The following is a 21,345-nucleotide window of genomic DNA, read 5'->3' on the forward strand; positions in this document are numbered from 1 at the left end:
CTTATTTATTTCTATAGGAGGCACTGGAGATTGAACCCAGGACCTTGTGCATGCTAAGCACGCACTCTCCACTTGAGCTATGCCCTCCCCCTCAAGACAGAGCTTTTGAAGCCACTTTCAAAGACACTAGAAAATCTCTTAAGACATAGATGCTGGGCATTTCCCACCTGAGCAAGACTCTGCTGGATCGATGGGTGCAAATTTAATTTTAAATGTGATGTGTTGGGTCTGAGCTGCATAGGGTTAACCTTGATTGTGTTAAAAAAATAAAACATTTAAATATTCAAAATGTTTTAAAATAAGGAGGTTTTGGTTTTAAAAAAAATCAAGATTTCTGACTTCTCTCAAAAGATCAGAGTTCTCTCAATCCCACATGGTGACAAACCGCTGAACATGGTGATGCCTGACCCTCTGGAGAAACACAGTGCCCTCCACTCCCCCTGGTTTTTGTGGTTTTTGTTTTTGCTTTTGTTTTTTTGAGCAGAGAATGGTTTATTGCAGGGAGAACGGGCAGCTCATGCTCAAAAAAACCCCAAACTCCTCCCCCTGGTTTTTGCTGGATCATAGGATAACTTTATTTTTAGTTTTTCAAGGAACCTCCGTACTGTCCTTCATAGTGGCTGCACCAATTTACATTCCCACCAGTAGTGTGGGAGGGTCGCCTTTTCTCCACACCCTCTCCAGCATTTATTGTTTGTAGACTTTTTGATGATGGCCATTCTGACTGGTGTGGGGTGACACCTCCTTGTAGTTTTGATTTGCATTCCTCTAACAATCAGTGACATTGAGCATCTTTTCGTGTGCCTCTTGGCCATTTGTGTGTCTTCACTGGAGAAACGTTGGTTGAGGTCTTCCCAAGCCCACTCCAGACTCCTCGTTGCATCGTATCTGTTAGCATTCCAATGGCTGAAGCAGATCAGATGGCCAAACTCAAGGTCAAGGGGCAGAAAGAACTGCAAGGTTACGTGGCAAAGGGCTTGGATATAAGGACAGGAAAACAGTTGGCTTTGCCACTTTCAGAAGACTGTTAGAAGTCAGCAGTTCTGGCTGTTTTGGTTTAAAAGGTGCTTTTTAAGAAAAATTTGTAAATACTCTGTCAGTTAGGATGCTTTTGGTGTTACGCAACAGAAGCCTTCACTAAAGGTGTTATAAACAAAGAAAGGTAATTTACTTGCTCATGTCACTTATAAGCCAGCGTAGTGATGACTTGGAATGGCTTGTTCTAGGGGCTTGAACAAGATCACCAGTCCTTTATCCCTCTCCACCCATCAGGTCTGCTCTTCTTCATGTTGGGTTTATTCGTCCTTAAGAAGGTAGCTGCCAGGAGGATCAGATCCATATCCTCCCAGGCTCACGTCAGGGTCAACAGGAGAGAGTGTCAACAGTCCCGGGGAAAGCTTTAATTCTTTCTGAATGAGGCAAGTGTCTATCTCTGACTCCGTCCCTGTTGCCAGGGAAATGTAAAACTCCAGTTCTCATGCCCTCCCTTGGCCTGGGGGACACAGTTGACTCCTCCTATGTGTATAGAATATATACCAACACTGGGTGAGGAGTGTGCCTCTGTTAGAAGTAGGGATGAACAGCCTTCATTAGAGGTGGGGAGGTAGGGGGAGGCTCAGTGGTAGAGCACATGCTTAGCATGCACTGGGTCCTGGGTTCAATCCCCCGTACCTCCTCTAAAAAAAGAAAGAAAGAAACCTAATTACCTGCCCTCCCTTCCCCACCAAAAGAAGTAGAGAGATAACTACCCTGTGTTGAAAGCATGAAACTGTCTACCATAAATATTCATAGTTTCCCACTAAACTAAAGTAAAAGTTCGGAAAGCTCTGTTCCCTTATTTATATTTTTCCCATACTATTTAAGTATGGTAGAATCTTTGCACTATTTTATCTAAGCTGCTAAGCAATTCAATGACAGGTGTCCTGAAACAAGGCTAGATATAAATATTTGATGATCGTATTTATTATAAAGTTAACATTCATCTCAGGGTGGAATTTAATTTGTCTAAGGATACTTTCTAATTTTTGCAGAGAAATATCACAGGAGGCTAAATGTTAACATTTCAATTCAGTTCAACAACACTTATTGTTGTAAATGTTTGTCAAGTTGAATTGAATTAAATGAACATTTCTGTGAGCATCACTGCAGACTCTGTGACCTGTATTTAAATATCTGATAAATAATCCCTCTTCTGTCCCGCTGTTGGTCATCATGGTTTTCTTGCCTAAACTTTCCACATCCTTGCTCTCCAACACTTCAGTTCTGTTCTCCCACCCCAAGGCCAAGTGCCAAGGCAGAGTCCTTTTAGCCATGCCACTTGGGATGAATGTGAAATCATAAACTTGGAGAAAGTTTCTCTAGGATTAAGAATTCTCTAAGTGCTTTATTTTTCCTGATTTTATTTTCACATTGAATGATTTGCGATTCTGTTCTTTAGGAAAGACGAAACACGTTCCCACTTTTGAGGTCTGCTCTGTTTGCTGGAGACTACATGCCGTTGTGGGCTGGTGAACTGTCTCAGGAGGAGGGAAAAAAGTCCCAATTTGTAACGTCTGCCAGTTTCCGTGGTGTAAATATTCCTGCCGTGGAAAATTGCAGGCCACCAGCAGTTGCAGTTTATAAATTCCTGAGCATTTAGCAGCTGGCTCTCACTAGCCAGTACAGACTAGCTCCAACCACCAGTGGTTATGTGAGCCTGCACAATCGGTTCAAGCCACTGGCGAGTGAGAGTTAAAATACCATTTCTTGTCAAGTCGACTGACCTGCGGCCACTTGGTTTAGAGTTTACCCAACAGAACTGATTCTCATCTGTGGCCAGAAGACTCTAATTGGCCTAATTTCTAAGTCATAACAACATCGTTTTGTTTCCAAGAAGTATGGTTTCCTTCAGCAGACAACAGATCTAGCAAAGTAAAGCTACACATGAGATGGTGTTGCTGTTTGAGGGGCATGTCTGTCAGCAGCCTGATTGAGATCGCATGTCCATTTCCCAGGCCGTACCCTAGGCTGGGTCTCCTAAACACGGGAAAGGCTGCGCAAGTCTTTCCTCCTGGCATATTACAGTAAAGATTGCACAATTCCATAGAAACAGTGTTCCACGTGCCTGAATCTGAGTGGAGCTTAGTTTTAAGTTTTGTATATTGACCTTCAGATTCAAGGACCAGATTTTGATGGACCAGTAGACAGTCATCACCCTGATCAGATACCTTGCTCCCTCTTCCCTTGAAAAAGAAGAGCAGACCTTGTCAAGAGGACAGTGATTCCTATTTTATGAGTTGTCAGAAATCCAGCAAGAAGGAGCTAATTAGTTCCTAGAAGATCTCTGAGGCTTTTCCTAATTTCCATTTGACCCTTGTCTTTCCCATTGATGAGAGAACATTTGTCGCAAGAAATATTCATGACTAAATGCTTTCTCCTTTGTTTGTTTGAAAACCAGTGACATTAGGAACCTAAAGCAATATGTGATTATTAAGCATGATTGAAACCCAGAAGGCTGAGGTTTAAAAACCACCATTTCTGGCATGAGGCAGGTGATTATGCATCTCGGATATCTGCTTAGGAAAGCTGAAAATGTGTTACGATACCCAGGGTTGCCGAGGGCACCTTGTACACCTTTGTTACGACACTCAAGTCAAATGGATATTCACTAAGGGGTAATTTTTAAAGCAAGTCGAGAAGAGTCATGTGTGTAAGTCTTTTCAACAACAACAAGCAGCTCAGGAACTCCCATTCTGCTGCTCGGCTAGGTCTCTAGTGTATCATTTATCTATTCCCTTGACGCACAGTCTCTGCAATCTTTCCAGTGGAGTACATTTCACTGACTTGCATGAACACTGAGGGATTTATTGTTACCATTGCGGAAGAGGTGAGCAGTTACACAACGGCACTTTTGTGCTGGTGTGTTTCTCTAGGTGACAAGAAGGAGGGAGTCTAGAAGACAATGGAAGGGCCAGTGTTTTCATTTTTTTCCTTTATATTTGTAATGTTAAAGACATCACAATGCAGTAGAGTGTAATATGTAGGTGTCTGTGATGAATCACACCAGCCAGGCAATATGTTCTAATATATGCAGAGCATACAGAAAGCAGATGGAAAAATAAAAATCTCAGGCATTCTGGGAGGCTCCGTTGCATCAGAAGAAATTTCAGATGAGGAGATGAGACTGGGGGAGATGCTCGGTCCAAGGCACCCCTGGGAGACTCCAAGTGGCTGGTGAACTGAGGAAAGGATTGGAAGGGCTATTCCCAGAAAGGAGTGTGCGTCCTGCAAAGGGCAAATGGAATGCACAAATATGAAAGGGACTCATGTAGCTCAGCGGAGAATTGAAGATCTTGAATGTTGGAAGCACATTTGTAAGCAAAGGAGGGGAAGCGTTTTTAGAGCAAGATTTCATTAATGTATGCTTTAAAACTGAGCTGGAATCTTACCATAATGAGTTTTCTACCCAATAGGATTGGTGGAAATGCTTACTAATGTGCACATTTCTTTTCTCTCGTCTCTCTTTTTTTGCTAAGCTTAGTGGGAAGGATAGTGAATTTGATGAAGCTGTTGTTGCTTTTTTAATCCACTTACCTGGATGCCTTTTGGTAGAAGTAGTTTATGGTTCCTGAATTTTATCCAAAAACTCAATGTACATCTTTTTTTTCCCCTGACTTGCATCAGATAAGAATAGAGGGTTTTTTTTTTTAATGTATTTTTATCTTTAGGCTGTTTCCATATGTTGAAAAGTTGCAAGGAATAAATCATCTTATGAATGCAGGCGGGAGTGACTCAAATCCTATTTGGAGTCCCTCCCCAAACTCATTTCATTTAAAGATTTATTTAAGAAGAGGTTATGTTCCCTATAGAAGAGGCACTTCTAAGCTAGCTTTTCTGAACCTGTGCACTGTGGGGTAATAGACTTCCAGAAGATCTTAATAGATGCTCTTCCAAAAAAAGTTTCCACAGTCAAAAATGTTTGGGAAGTGCTGACTAATACATTAGTCCTCTCTTGAAGATCCTACACGTCCATTAGCACATTAAAGGCTCTGAGGGGGCTTCTCATACAGAAACATTTTAAACTTTAACCAGTATGCAGACGTTGCTGACTGTTCATCCAAAAACCATTCTTCCTTCTTCCTTGCCAACAGAACCTTAAAGGTTTTATATAGCTAGCAATATTCCTGCTGGGAGCATTGGTCTAAGCCCATCCTCTTTGCCAATCATTATTTTAGGGATGGGTATGTGACTCAAGTTCAGTTTATCTTTTTATATAGACAATAATTAAGCCCGGGGGCAGATTCCATGTCGATTTACTCTAGATTCTCAGTGTGACTTCATATCTCACGTAGCGTCACACTTTGCTTGGGGCATTTGAGATGACCTCATAGACATTCTGTCAATGGCTACACCCCACTTACCTGTAGCGTGGTACCCATCACCAGTCTTCCTTCCCTCTGGCCTCGTCTTGGGGAAGATGATGCTGAGCTTCCTGGATCTTAAAAGAGCTGACAAGCAAGACTACACACCAGAAACCCTTTCCTCCAAGCCGGCCACGTGGTTTAAGTACCTACACTAAATCCCCATCAGATATACGAATGTGAATCCCACATGGTCAGAGATCTATATCCAACCTGCTTTTTGTGACTTTCACACTTGGGTTAACGTCTGATGCTAACATGTAAGATAGACATCGTCTCATCAAAAAGCTGTATCTTTTTACTCAGGCTCCCAGCCATTGCAGTAGGTTCAGCAGCTTCTTTCTAAATCCATACCTGTGCCTAGACCCGTGCTTATTTCTAAGCCTTGTCTCTGCATCGGGAATCACGGTTTCATTGAATGTCAGTCATGTTCATGGAATTTTCAGATTGCAGACTATAAATTTCATTGTGATTTTGTTTTTTAGGTACCTAGTAGAAGAAATCAAGAAAAGAGAAGGATTCAAGTTACTGATGGAGGTAAGTGATTACAGAACTGTGCTGTGATTTTGTCCGTCAGCAGTGATGCAGGTGGTAATTTTCTAATCTGTTATATTTCGTTGGTTTCTGTGTTGCAGACTTAGAAACAAGTCATTATCTTAATTCATAGAGTCCATTATGTTAATTTGCTCTGTTAGTGAGAGTTTTTCCTTTGTTGGGTTCACAGAGAACACACTTGCCTTTAAGTATTGAAAATTAAAGTGTTCAATAATACTTACCAAGGATAATACTGAATAAATTATGACCTCTGTCTTGATACATAAATTGCACAATGATTGCACTGCAGATACTCAGCTGTGCTATAGTCATGCCTGCATGTGGAAAATCAATTAAGTGAATGTGCAATAATGCATATAGCTTTGTCTTTTTATAAAATAGTGAGAGCATATTAGCTTTGGAGCAATGGGAAAGTAAGTTATTTTGTTGGATTGTTTGCTTTGTAAGAAATAAGGTGGTTACAAAGATAGACAACATTGTTTTTTTCCCCTAAAGTATATGGTTAGAAAACATGAAGAATAATACTTAATCCTAATTTTTAAGAAATATAAAGTGTGAGGTTCTCTCAGATCCTCTTATAGCATATACTTTATAGCAATTTTTTAAATGATGTAAAAATCACCTGGAGACTGCAGCCTAGGGACCTATCCTGTGTATAAGCAGTCTGGGTATTCATTCATTCAGCAAGATTTATTGAGCAATTGTTATGTGGCAGGCACAGTTCTAGGCATTGGAGATACAAGACTGGGAAGTTTCCTGCTGTCAGGGTGTTTACATTCAAAGGGAAAGTGACAGGCAATAAACAAGCAAATTCATACACAGGAAACGTCAGGTTAGGGGAAGTCTTAAGAAAACAATAAAACAGATTCATGGGACATAATAAATAATTACAAGTAGCCTATTAGACGGTTCCAGATGTGGTAAGTACCATAATGAAAATAAATAGTGGAGAATGCTGAAATGGGGGTGTGGGTGTGGGTGGCCTGCTTGGTTTGGGTGGAGTGCGTAGAGCCTGGGGTGTCTTGGCGCTGAGACCTGCTGGTGATGTAAGCAGCGTGCCCTGCAGATGCTCGAGGGAAAGGCACTCTAGGTAGAATCAGCAAACAACTGCCCAGACTTAAAGCTGAACAGAGTTCTATGTGTTTGAGGAGCCAAAAGAAGGTGCATTAAGCATGGGAGTGGGGTGCATAGAGTGGGTGATGGTGTTGGAGCGGTCGGCAGAGACCAGAGCAGGTGGAGTCAGGGAAATCATGGAAAGACTCTGGCTTTTACTCCAAGTGTGATCATTGGAGAAATTGTAAACAGAGGGTTGTCTGACTTTCATTTTTAAAGATTGTTCTGGATGTCCTGAGAAGCGTGGGAGTGAGTGGTGGTGGTGGTGAGGGGAGGACGAGATAAGAATAAGCCAGACAGACTAGGAGACTGTTGTAGTAACTCAGGGGAGATACGGAGACAGTCCTGATGTGGTCCTCCAACGACTCTGGGAAACTCTGCCCCAGAGAATCCTGACCATGGCTTCCACCACTGTCTGCAAAGGGGGCATCAGATTAGAAGGTTCTAAGAATCCAAACTTCCTGAAAACTAGGGATATAGAGGAACTTACAAAGAGAGCAGAAGAATCCACATTTAAACGGCTTTCTGGTAACACAACAAGAAGCAAGAAGACAAATTTCAGATGTGGAAGATTCTACAGGACAGCTGACCTGGTTTCTTCAACAGGTCAGTGGCGTGAAGGAAAAATGAAGGGGTGATGACGACCACTTCAGGGGTCAAAGAAGCTCAAGAGGCATAGCACCCAAAGGCAGCAGACAGGCCTGCTGGAGTCCCGCTTCGAATGAGCCAATTATAAAAAGTAAATTCTGAACACTTGGGGAATTTCTAATGTGAACTGGTAGGAATAATCAGTGACTCCATTTGCATGATAATGTCATAACTATAGAAAAACATGTCTGGATTTTCTAGAGATGCACGCTTAACACGTAAGGATGAAATAACGGCTTTGTGATTGGCTTGAGTCTGGGTTTGAATCACCTTTTTGCCTTTCTTGAGTTGGAGTTGCCATCTTTGTTTTCTCGAGGTTGAGTTGCCTCTTTGTCTTCTCAAGTTTGAACTGCCTCCTTTAGTTCTCTGGCTGTGGGAGCTGTAGGGCTTATGGAAAATGCTGTTCACCTCACAGCCGCACAGTCTTTCGGTAGAGCTAAGAGAAAAAGTCATGAGAAAAATGATCAGCTGATTCAAAAGTTATTTATATATTCTTCCTAAAGGCTTAGAAATTGATGGGGGAACCTCCTGCCATCATCTAGGGAGTTGCAAACATTCATTTTCTTGTAATGAAAGTTAAGGTGCATTTTAATCATTAGGCAGCCTTCGACTTTGTATATTTTATCTCTGGGAGCCAGACGGCCCCAAAGTAGTGAAGATGGCTTCTTCCATGGTATTCTAGCGTTTCTCTTTATAAAGGGTTTTGTGTGTGATCTGCATTTTCCTCTTTTCTCTGTATCCGTTTGGAGAAATAAAGTAAATTTATACCTTGAATTTCACATATAAATGTCGAATTGAGTAGCCTCTTTTTGTTAACAAATGCCTCCTTTGGGTTGATTAAATAGAGCCCTAATGCACGCTTCAGGGAAGAGATTCAAAGGTTTGCTGGGCACCCAAGTCTGTGAAACTGCAAGTCTTTCAATTTAGGGAAAATCAAAGTCTATAATTACATGTGTATTTTCCACTGTTAAGCAGATGGCAGTGAGAGTGTTAAGTGGAACATTAGAAAGAGTAAATGAACACCACAAGACGGAGGGCCCAGGACCTGAACATCTTTTCCTGAAAAGAACAAAAATAATGCCTATCTTCTTGAAGATGATTGAAAGTTATCATTTCAAATGAATTCTGCATTATTCATAAGCCCCTGAAAATCATATCTCTATTTTTCCACATTGGATCTAAGATCTAATAGATGCTTTCCTAGAGGTATATACTATCATTCACATATTTTATTTTGATCTCTTGGGAGAGTCATAATTATTCAACTTTTTGTTTTTCTCTTCCCGAGTTCTGCATTAGAAAGAGTTGTTTAGGTTTCATAGACTTTCTGAGTTAGAAAGGATCTTCAAGGACATCTGGTCAACTTCCTGCTCAATGCAGGAAACCTCTTTTGACAGTTCTTGTAGCAGGAGGTCAACTTCTGCCCGAACATTTCCTGTGTAAAAGAATTCACAGTTTATTCCTCTTCCAGGAAGCTCTGAGTATTCGTATTATAATACTTACTGAATCCTACTATTAATTTGTATCAAGTACATTGCAATTTACAGTTTTTAAAATGTTTTTATATAGTTTATATACATCACAGCAGCCTTCTAACTGCTAAATCCAGTGCACATTCTTTAATGTTCTCTTGGTGGACTTCTGCCGCATTTTGTACCGTTACCCATGCCATCTCTCTTAAAATTCTCTCCTGCCTTGGTTTCTTTGACTTTCTCTCCCAGTATTTCTCCTTTCCCATGTGACTGTTTCTTCTCAGTCTCTGTTTGAAGGTCTGTTCATCTGGTTCCTGCTTAAATGTCCACTCTTTTGTCTTTGGTCCTTTATTTTGTCCACATACTCTCCCTGAAATGTTTTATCCACATCTAGACCTTTGTCATCAATAGTCTCAATAATGTCTCCATCCTTGACTTGTCTCCTAAACTCAAGTCCTTTGTGTACAGGTGCATCCTGGAATTTTCAATGAGGCTCCCAACTGGCAGCTCAAACTCACGTTTCTAAAGCTGAGGTGTGGCCGTCTTCTTCACCAAAATTTTTCATTCTTCTTTTTCGTTGGAACTATGATCTCTCTAAACACAAAATCTTGATGCTGTCTTCGCTATGTCCCTTCCCTACTCCTAAAGCCATCACCATGGCTCAGCCACCCACCCACCCCCAATCCTGAGGTTGGCGCTGTCTCCCCACTCATCCCCTCCTTCAGTCTTAGACCCCTTTAGCCCGTCTCCGCACTGCAGCCACACTGTGGACTTTGGAAAATGAAATCTAGTCCCTAGACTGAAACTCTCCAGTCGCCTCTGGGATCAAGTCTGAACTCTCAAGCGTGGTGGATGGGGAAGCTCTTCATGAAAGGGTGCCCGTCTCTATTCCCAGTATCACCTCTCCCCAGTACACCCTGCCAGCTATTCATTCCAAGTGCTTGCATTCGCCCTGAACACACTGGCTGCTACCTGTGTACTGTTTGTTTTGCCAGGAATGTTTCTTGGGTTAGGAGAAATGTCCTCTTTTGAAATGCTCATCCCATGCAGTGTAACTGCCTTCACCTCACTCCGTTACTATTCTCTGAGTTCCTAGAGATAAAGCATAAAGTGTAAGTCATTTTTCACATCCCAGTGCCTGGTCCAGTATCTACAACATAGAAAATTTTGAGTTCTATTCTGTGCTTAATTCTTATTAAGTTGAACATTTCCAATGCTCTTCTTTGACCATGCTATACTTTTTTAAAGTTCCCCTTCAAATATGTAGGCAGAAATTAACACTGGGATGTGTCTCACCCAGTACAGACTTTCGTGGGGCTGGGGCTGCCCATCCACTTGAAAAGAGCAGCTCTTTCTATCAATATAGCTCCAAATAACAGTCACTACACTGCTAGAATGGCTTCTGGGTGGCAGATATGGTGGTAAATATTGGAAATAATCTCTTTACTCACCAAACCAACTCTGTGGAGGAGACAATATAATCTCCATTTTATAGAGGAGCTGAAGCTTAGAGAGTTTGACACTTGTCCAAGCAAACACTTGATGAAGTTGGGATTCAGACCACATCCATGTGACTCCAAAAGCCAGGCTTTTCATGCCACTACATGCTGCCTTTGAAATGTTTCAGTACTCCAACCAGATAATTAAAACTTGTGAGCTTGAAGTCAGGTAAAATTCACCATGACCCCCTTCTCCATGCTAAAATTTACATGATTGATTATTTCAGTCTATGTGCTAGATTCTCCATTTTTATTTATTAAAAAGCACAGTGCTAGCTTTGTTGTTTTTTATGATTATGATTATTATTATTAATCTAATGACATTGAAGCAAGAGAGTTGAATTTCTTTTGACAAAACTCAGCTTTAAAGAATGCAAGCTATTCCGTCTTGGTGACCATTAACATTTTCCCCCGTAAGGGTCTCGTATTATTTGCTAAATTATCCTTGCTGGAATTGACATCAAAGATTTATTCTTGAAATATATCTATATTTTTTCTCTCTTTGACAATCAAGATAGGATGAACCCATCGTTTCTTTAGTGATACTTTTCTGCCTCTCTATGAATTTTTAAAGATTATGACAATGCTTTTACTGCTACAGGATTTCTGTACCCTTCATCATCTATCTGGTTTAGACACTTGGATTCCTTCTCATACCTTCTCAGTGTTGTGGTGTTAGGCGGCATGGACTGAATGTAGTCCTAAGAGGTCAGGCTTTCACACATGTAGGGAATTCAGTGGCAGGTAATGGTTCTAGTCTGAAATCTAGGGCTTTGAAGCCTCTTGAAGTACATCTTTGTATAAAATAGAAGCTACAGGGGCAAAGAGACAGGAAAAACTTAAATATGTTCCTTGTGAACATTCAAGGGATGTTTATTCCAACTTTTAATAATTTGGGGAGTGACTCTAGTAAAGGTATTCCACCAAATGGAGCATCAAATTTCCTCCAATAAAATGAAGTGTCAGAAGGGCTTCACCAGTTTTCAAATGTCACAGCCCTGAAGCCACACCATGCTATAAGAGACTGGGCAGAGACATCACAGATTTGTCATTTCCAAAATATCTAAACTGAAACTTATGAAAGGAAGCAAATTTAGAAGGTGGTTCAGAAGGTCTTGGTCCCAACTGATAAAATACAGGGCAGATCTGGTAGCAGATAAAAACAATTGCAAAATGATTCATAATGCTGCCATGCAAATGAAAAAGAATGGCTAATTTCATGATGTATGAGGATCCAGCCAGAAGACAAAAAATGCACAGTAATTTGAAGTGGGAACGCAGCACATGGAGAATTTCTCTGGTGGCTTCAGCAGCAGGTGTACTGAAGTCGGAACGATACGGGGAGGATTGGCGTGGCCCCTCCACAAGGATGATATGCAACTCTGTGAAGACTTTGTATTAAAAAAACAAAGAATTATTATCAGAGGTTTTGAGTCGTGGGAGATTGCCTCACAGGAGAGAAACAGACCCTACAAAACACAGAAATAGCCAATACTATAGAGGACAGCCATCACTCCTAGAGCTGAGATAGCTGAGAGGCAGACTTGGTTGGAGAGGGCGCAGTGTGGCTCATGGGATGGCAGGGAGGTCCACTGAGGTGTCACCCTGGTGGGGTGTCTAGGATTCCACCCGCTGGAGTGCTGGAGGACACTGATTTCAGGGCACTGCCGTATCCTGGAACTTACTTGAGCTGCCCCCACAGGTGTCAGAGAAGCCATCCAAGGCAAGGCACCTGGCTGCCAGCCCTTCCCTCTGAAGTTCCCCCCAAGGAGAGTGTGCAGGGAACAAATATCTATGGGCGTCCCCCAGTGGCCAGGCTGCTGTGAAGCCACCCCAAGGGGTGGTGCTGAGGGACGCTTTTTAGGGGGGTCATCAGTGCTGCTGAGAGGAACCACACCTACTGCAGGAGACCCACGAGGTGACCACACAGGACCAGGAGGAGGTAGCTCATCCTTCTCCGTGTCCCTCCAGCACCCTCTGCTGATAGTTTCCTACTGGACCAGATGGTAAGGAGAAATATTTATAGAGCCCCCCTCCATTACTGTAAGACATAAAGAAAAGATGGATATGTAGCTGAGAGGGAGTAGATTGATAACTGGCACAAATGGTATCTGGAAAAAAAATCTTCCCTTGATATTAAGACACAAATTCCTAGAATCTGATGAACAATAATAACTGTATTTTTTTTCTACTTTCTAATCAACCACAGTTACTTTATTTGAAAAGATTTATTCACATTAAGTGATTAAATAATTTGAAAGCCAGTACATTCTATTCTAGAGAAACCAAATTAATTATAAATTAGACAGCCAAGTGTACATTGTGCAGATTCGTAAAGACTATTGTAGGCTCATGATAAATGTTGGTGGAAACTGAGTTGAATTACACAGTACTCCATTTTGAACTACTCTGTGTTTTGAAGATTTGTAGCTCTTTTTTTTTTTAATTAATTTTTTTGGTCAAATCCAATAAGTACGTTACAGACTTCACAGGTGAAAGGATGATCAGATCAAGAGCTTATCTCCTTGAGCCGGGAATGTTTCTGGGCTATCACTTGTAATTTAGAATCCACCAACATCAAAACTATAGTATTTTATAGTATTTTAAGATATGAGATGATCACTGTTTCTTTTCCTCTTTCTGAAATGCTTTGACACTGAAGCATAACTCTGTTGGTTATTGGGAACTATTATAACCCTGGTTATTATCTATGAACTGTGTTTGTGGTGAAAAAATGGAAGTCATTTCAAATACCGTCAGCCCCAAGAATCAGATGAGAAAAGTGCCAAGTGGGTGGACATGACCACAAGCTTTCCTGAATACGATTCTGTGTGTCTCATTCAAAACCCCCCAACATCATGTCCCTAATCACCTGCTCATTGAATACAAGTCTGTGACGGCCTTTGGCATGCCGTGTGTTTTCGTCCCGTGAGGGTGCAGAGTGCGATGGAGAGCCCCTTGTCTATGTGACAATGGTTGCACGGAAGCCGTTCTGGAACCTTATTTCACATTGAACCAAATTGTTTCTGATAGAAGAAAAACAAAGCTAGATTTCTAAAGAAGTTGGCTAGGCTATGGCTGCTTTAGATCAGAGTTTATCAAATATAGATCATGCACTCCTCACTTCAGAATCACCTGAAATGCTTCTTAAAAATGCCAGTTCTTCAGCCGTGTCTCTGCCGGACTTGGTCAGGCTCTGGGCATTTTGAGCCCAAGGACTGAGAGTCTGCATTTTGAGCAAGCCCTCTATCTGACTCACACCCTTCCTGACACTGGTACTTGAGAGCCAGGAGTTGAAGCAATGCTCTTTTTTTTTTTCCTTCTGAAGCTGTATTGACGAGGGTCACAGCAGGGCTGGTTAAGTGAAGCCCAGGTGGGTCGTATGTTATCCACTCACAGGAGACCGGGGACTTTGCATTTGTCAAGTGTAGCACACAGTAGAAGACACCTTTGGCTGCCTTAAGTAAAGAAGGAGTTATTGGAAGGATATGGTGGTGTGGGAGCTAAAGGAGAGGCGTTGAAGAAGGAGGAAGCAGGGCATCTCTGGGGATCTGTGTATCAGGCGCTGACTGATGTTCAGAGCTGGGTTGAGTCAGCTTCAAGCTTCATGATACTTATTCTTGTGCTCATCTCTTCTCTAGAGGGAAGAGTTTCTAGGTGCACCCAACTGAGAAGGAGATTTCCCAGTAAGCTGTTAGCAGAAGTGAGGCAGAGTGGTTGCCTACTCTATCAGATTCTGATGTTATTAACGTAATACACACATAATGACTCTTTAAAAACTAGCTAAGAGTTTAATTGCATCCTAAGATTAATCTTAGATTAATAAAACAACTTTCAAACTTTCTTAATCCTCAGCCTGAATATGCCAATATTTGCTTTTGGTACATTCCACCGAGCCTCAGAGAGATGGAGGAAGGACCGGAGTTCTGGGCAAAACTTCATTTGGTGAGTAATAAGCACACTGTATTTTTCGTTTGGATGAAATAGACTCAGTGCCCATTGTCTGTTGATCCTATAAATAATTCTGTACTTGTAAGAACTCCTTGAAGATCTAGAGAGCTGGTTCTTAGTCTATAAAAAGCTAATGACTTGCCAAACCATTGTAAGTACAGTTAACGTTTGACAGATCAACATAGTTGACACACACACTTAGGATAACCATGCTGTTTGCACAAGGGTTGTAGAATCTGTCAGAAGTTCTGATTCCCAGTGCATTTCAGAGAATGTGAGCTGGTGACAGGACCCAAGTTGTTAAAGCCATGCAATGAGTGGCTTCTTCCTTCAGCTCTGCTGGTGCATGTCTGTGACTGTTCGCATCACCTCACACGCAGATCATGTTGAAGTCTAAATCTGGTGCCGTTTGTGAGTGTGAGACGTTCTGTTCTTTCCACCAACGAAGGTGGCTAAAAAGCTTATGCCCGGGGGGGTAATGGGATAAAACAGAAAAAAGATGCCAGCAATGAATTTGAACTGATCGTTGAACTAAATGTGGGGAACGTGTCTTCACACTCAGCTGGTGAGGGCTGACCACCCAGAGTGAGGAGAAGCCCCAAGTGCTGGAGTCTTCCTGGGTTGCTCCTGTACCTCCCCTGGCATGGCCCTGCCAGGGAGAGGCCTGCCTCTAACCCGGGTTTCCGAGAACTATGCAGTCTCCTGAGTCAGTCCTGCTGGACTGTCCCACTCCCCTGCTGCGTGGACGCAGTGTAGATTGAATTGAGTCAGTGAGCATCCCCTGAGGACTCTGTGGCCATGTCACGTACCATCGATAGGGCATCCTGTGTCCCTTGCCTCCTCCCTCTCCAGCTCAGCTAGCGGCATGAGCCTGTTTAGTAACAGCCCCAACTTCTGCAAACTCCTCTCTACCCTCGGGGGGGGGGAAGTCAATGAGAGTTTTAGCAGCTTTTACAGGTGACAGCCTCTAGAAGAAAAGGGAAAGCTTCCCAGTTAGGTAAACAGACCAAGCGCTCACTATGCCTGGCACCAGAGACACAAACAGAAGGGGCTTGGTCCCTGCCCTAGGAAGCTCATAGCTGGGGAGACAGATGAATACAGAGATCAACACATGGTAATTAGCAGGTGCCTGGTTGGAGAGAAAGCCTGTGAAAGCAGAGAGAAAGGATACCTACCCTGGATACCTACCCTGATGTGTGACACTAGAGCGGAATCCGGCAATAAGTAGATGCGAGTTGGGGACAACTGTGGAGAAGTGGGTTCTGGGAAGAATCTTAAGACAGGAGGGTGGGATGGAGACCCCAGGGGGCAGAGGGGCAGCGGCAGGAGTGGGAGGAGAGCAGCAGGCAGGGGGACGCACGGGGACCTCGCCTTCCATGACAATGTGCCTAGAATTTGTGCCTGGTTAGGAGGAGGAGTGAAGACCATGGTCTTGATTCCAGAGCCTCCTGGGTCCTCTCCTGTGGCATCTTCCTCAGTCTCAGACCACTTCTGGTTTATTTATGGCTCATTAAGCCTCTTGCAAGGTTCACAGTACGTCCCTAATATGTCAGTGTCCCTCTCCTGGTCCACCCTGAGGCCAGGCATCCGAGATGGGGAGACGTGGCCGGTGTGCCTGTACCTTTGCCCAGACAAGCCCTCCATGAGCCCTCAGTGCCGCGCTCCTTGGATTTCACTTACGTTTTTGTCACATGCTGCAAATGGGGAAGTGTTAAAGAACACATTTCAGACGATAAGTAGCTCATGAAAGGAAACCAGAACTGGACAGCGTGAGAATTTACTACTGAGGTTTCCGAGGACAGTTTCCACTTGGATGGAAGGCAACAGACATTTCTGGTGGCATTGGGGGTGGGGTGGGATAATGGCTTGCAGTGGGGAACAATACAGCTACCATTTTTCTCGCTTTTCCATTGCTAAGCAGTCGAGAAGGTAATATCCGTGTTTTGCGGACTCAGTACTGTTGCGTGGACCCGGATCAGGATAACTAAATCGTCCTGTTATGTTTAGGGACAGTTTTGACTTTCTCTCCCTTTACTTCAAGAAATACTTACATTGTCTAATCTTGGAAAATTTGAAATTGAGAAATGAGACATAAAGTCAGATAATTCAGCCCAGAAAACACTTTTAATCTTAACTGGAAATCGACTATGAATCAGGTCGTTCTCTTCTGTCCCCAGGACTTGCCCACAGTGATTCTCCTTTGGTTAACATCCACGATTCTCTGTCCCTTCATTTTGGGAACACTCTCCTGTCATTTAAAGCCATGGTGCCCTCGCCCAGTCTGGTATCATAGTGTCTTAATTGTTCTGGTTGTTTCCAATTCATAAACATGTGTGCTGCAGACAAATCGTCACTGGTTCCCAGATTCCTAGTTTCCTCTCATCCTGTCTCTCGGCATGGGTGTCTGTGCGTGAATTTCCCAAGAATGGGAGGCAAAGATATCTATTGTTGGTCTGTGTGGTTTTATGCTTACTGTAGTTCGAGAATGCAAGTGGAGGACTGATAACCTGGAATGTACTTAAAGCACACTTGAAATTTATTTTGGGGTTTATCTTGGATGCAGAATCACAAACAAATAAATAAACAGAATAAGGCTTGGCCCCTCCAGTTCAGACCAGTGTCCAGTTGAGCCATCAGACTTCAGAATCGGCGGCATGATAAGTCTTCCCCTGGCAGCAGGAAGGCAGAGGGCTATTTGGTAACTGATCTGGAGTTTCACGGTGTGTAAGCATGCGTGTGTGTGTGTGTGTGCACGCATGTGTGTGAGACCTCCTTTGAGATCACAGTCACTCTGCAGTCTAATGACACTCTGACGACCACTCTGTGACACTGTGTTCAACCACTGAGTTCCAACCGCTTCTCTTTTTAAGATGTCATCAGGAAATGTGCTTCTTTCTGATCTTTTCAGGCATCGCGGTATCCTAGGTCTTCATTCCTTCCCTGTGCAGGTGGCACTTGCCTCTTTTCTGGCCTCTGCCTCCTGTGTATTTCCTCCCTCTCCACACAGTCAGACCCACACTCTGCCCAAAGCTTCGGGCTGGCTCTGTCTTCTTCACCGTAGCAGCTTTAAACCCGATAGACCAACGACCCTTGTGTATAATAAACACTGTTAACGTTCCTTTTACTCTCCTGCACTGATGCCAGTAGAAACTATGACCCACCTACACGTAATTTTGTAAAAGGCAGTAGAAGACCTTACATGTAATTGGAAGGGAAAAGAATCTTTGTAATAAAGAGATGTGCTTTGTCTCAGAAATATTTGGCATGACAACACTGGAAGACAAGAGGACTTGATAAGATCCTCACACAGACTCTCAGAATCGTGGTGAACCATCTACAAATGCAGACTCTTCTCAGTAGATTGTGGTGCTGGTGCAAATCACAAGGATGGAGGGTGTTAGTGACAGATTTTCACAAAAGGTGCACAACTCTTTGGAAAACATTGAAGAAGACATTTTCCCCTTGATGTACATGGTAAGAGAAAGCTTAGCATTTTAAAAAAATGGGCACAGAGGGGTTTGCACTTGGCATGTAACCCAGAGTCAGGTTCTGGGGCAGCTGGCATCTCTGGTCCCCACCCTCTAAACACCAGTAGCAACCCCTAGACATCACACAAACCAAAAACACCTGCCCAAATGTCACAAATATTCCCTGGAGGTGTAGTGCTAGTCCCTTGAGAAGGACTGGTCCACACGACAAAAGCTAGTCCACCCTGCTCGGCATCTCAAGGCCTCCATGCCCGAGCCGCAGGCATGAGTGGCAAGAAATTTAAAAGAACCTAAATATTCAACTATAAGGAGCTGGTTAAAATGTAGTGTGTAATTTATATGCAAATTTCTCATGCATAGGCAATTAAAACTCTGTTCCAAAATAACCGATTCATAATTTATTATTAATTGAAATAATAAGTTATAAAATAGTCATGATAGTATGATGCCAGTTTTGAGAAGCTGCAGTTTGTATGTACACAGATACTTACATGTAACATAGTGTCTGCAGTTAGGTACGGGGCAGACAATGGCATCAAAACATTTCAGCAATGGGTGATTTTTTCTTTCTTTTGTAGTCTTCCGCAGTTTCTTAATTTTCAGCAATTACTGTATATTGCTTTTGTGAAAATAATAACAACAACAGAAACAGTAATAATAAAGCCGAGTACAGAATACCTGACCCAGTGAAACCATAGCGTCCTTGTGTATTTATCCAGACAAAGGCCGTCCAGGTTTGACCACAATCTCTTAACAGGTAAAGAAAAATTGAGCATTTACTTCAATATGTGTTTATTGTTTTAAAATCATCTACATGTATAAAATTTTAAACATAATAGGTGCGTTTAAAAATACACAAAATTAAGTTTTTGTTTTATGGTAGAACCACACAATGGTTTATTATTCAACTTTTTTTTAATTAAAGTATAGTCAGTTTATAATGTATCAGTTTCTGGTGTTCAGCATAATGTCCCAGCCATGCATATACATACATATATTTGTTTTCATGTTCTTTTTCATTATGGATTACTGTAAGACATTAAATACAGTTCCCTGTGCTATACAGAATAAACTTGTTTATCTGTTTTATATATGCTAGTTAATATTTGCAAATCTCGAACTCCCAGTTTATCCCTTCCCGCCCCCTTTCCCCTCAGTAACCATAAGATTGTTTACTAGGTCTGTGAGTCTGTTTTTGTTTTGTAGATGAGTTCATTAGTATCTTCTTTTTTCTTTATTTAGATTCCACATATGAGTGATATCTTAGGGTATTTTTCTTTCTCTTCAAAATAAGGCTTTTCAAGGATGGACTTATAATTTAAAAATTTTCAGAGATGCCTTAATCTTGTCCTTATATACCAAGGGCGGGCGATCTTCTTTGGAGACCATTATATTACCCTAGTCAATCAGTTAGTTTGCAAACTGTCTTCTCTCATGACTTGCTCCCAGACTTAGTATGTACTTTGTCCTCGCTTCCCACTTCTCTCTGTCTCCCTCCTTGTCTCTTTCCTAAAACGCCCACGCTGTCTGCGCCGGCTTCACGTTCAGAGGCTTTGCCGCGGTGCGAGTGGCAGCAGCTTCCCAGGGCTTCCAGAGAGCTGCCCGCACGGGGCAGAGGCGTTCTTTGCTCTCTGAAGTGACTCCAAGTCAGGTGACGCGTGCTTGTTTCTTCTCACCTCAGCAATCAGGTGCAGAAGGCAAGAGAGAGACGCCAAAGATAAAGTTGAAGGAGCAGGACCCAGAGAACGTAACTGGAAGCTCCGTCTGCTTGCTTTGCCTCCTCGTCACTCAGTGTTCCGATGCAGAAGATTTCCTCTTTTGTCGACCTTTCATAAATAAACCTGCATTACAACAGCAAAAGTTACATGCTCCGAAGTCATTAACGAGCTGCCTTTTTGTACTCGTGGATGGTCATTTCGACGACTTTCTCTTGCACTGAGCTGCAGATTTGTGACAGCGTTAGTTTATTTATAAAAGGCTCCTTTCTCCTCAGCAGGAGACAAGGAATAAATCTTTTAGAACCTACTTGATGGGTTTATTGTTTTACTGCTTATTTGGTGGTATAACTTCATGTGATATTCCAGGTATCTTTGGAGAGAATTTAGTGCTCTTCCTGGCAGGTTTCTGATTAACAGCACTTGAAGATGAGATGGGCACGATCGTGGACTTCCAAGGACTCCCCCTTCCTGGGTTTGCCGGCCGGGTTTCAGGGCCCCGGCTTCACTTCATTTCCTCCCTGCACGTGCGTGCGTGTTCACACGAGTGTATATGCGTCCATACACATTCTGAGCTCTGCTGTGTATTTTGAGGACTCATTCTAATGTTCTTTCCCTCGTCATCTGCATCATTGGCTTATCAATCACTCCTTTTTGGATTGTGAACTAAAAACATCCATTTCTTTTTTTCTAAATTTTTTATTAAAGTGTAGTTGATTTGCATGTTAGTTTCAGGTGTACAGAAAAGTGATTCAGTTATCCATATACGTGCATATATACATTTTCTTTTCAGATTCTTTTCCATTATATGTTATTACAAGAAATTGAATATAGTCCCCTATGCTCTACATTTGGTCCTTGTTGAAAAACACCCATTTCTTTAAAGATGTGGCAAGGGTGAGGTTTTTGTTTGTTTGTTTTGTCTGTTTTTTAAATTTTTGAATATGAGTGTCTTTTTTAAATCTGTGATATAAAACTTATAACATCTTTAGAAATCATGCTTGCTAGCGGATATCACTTATTTTAAAGCCGTACTTTTTTAGTTATATTTAAGGAGAATCTAATATGGAAGTGTCTTTAATAAGGTGTTTCTGAGTGTGACTTGAGACTCTCAGGTGATGGCTTGGACGTCGATTTCGAACATGCTTAACTAATAAATGTCCTATGTCTTGCGGGCACCATATTCCCTTTCCCCAGACTATTAAGACCTGAGATACAGTGCGGTTCTTTTAAGGCGTCTTTCAGGTTGAGATGCTGTTTTCTGCAGCCTGTCAGATATTTTGCTAGTCGTAGTCAGTTTCTTCTATGTCATTCTGCAGTGGAGGGTCAAGGAGCCCCTGAGGTACGTCCCGTGAGTACGGCTTTCTTCAGAAGTCAGCTGGGAAGCTGGAGAGTCCCTTCTGCTGAAGGACACAGGGTACTCTGAACGTCTGACAGCTTGTCTGCTCAGCGCTCTTCTGCAGTTGTGTAGTCACGAAAAGTTTCCAGCAACGTGCTTGTTGGAT

The 21,345-nt window shown here is 42.3% G+C and overlaps 1 protein-coding gene and 1 non-coding gene across 2 annotated transcripts in view; both read left to right on the forward strand.

Annotated features, from left to right (window-relative positions):
* Positions 1-21,345, forward strand: part of GADL1 (glutamate decarboxylase like 1) — a 133,997-nt gene that overhangs the window by 78,687 nt on the left and 33,965 nt on the right. Inside the window, exons 13-14 of the mRNA XM_031469819.2 lie at positions 5,885-5,936; positions 14,542-14,631. Of these exons, the coding sequence (XP_031325679.1) occupies positions 5,885-5,936; positions 14,542-14,631 (142 nt within the window). The remainder of the gene's footprint in view (positions 1-5,884; positions 5,937-14,541; positions 14,632-21,345) is intronic.
* Positions 11,984-12,090, forward strand: LOC116158405 (U6 spliceosomal RNA). Its single transcript, XR_004142707.1, has one exon. It is a non-coding gene; the product is annotated as a U6 spliceosomal RNA (small nuclear RNA).

The sequence above is a fragment of the Camelus dromedarius genome, chromosome 17 (genome assembly GCF_036321535.1).
Source record: "Camelus dromedarius isolate mCamDro1 chromosome 17, mCamDro1.pat, whole genome shotgun sequence".
NCBI classification, from domain to species: domain Eukaryota; kingdom Metazoa; phylum Chordata; class Mammalia; order Artiodactyla; family Camelidae; genus Camelus; species Camelus dromedarius.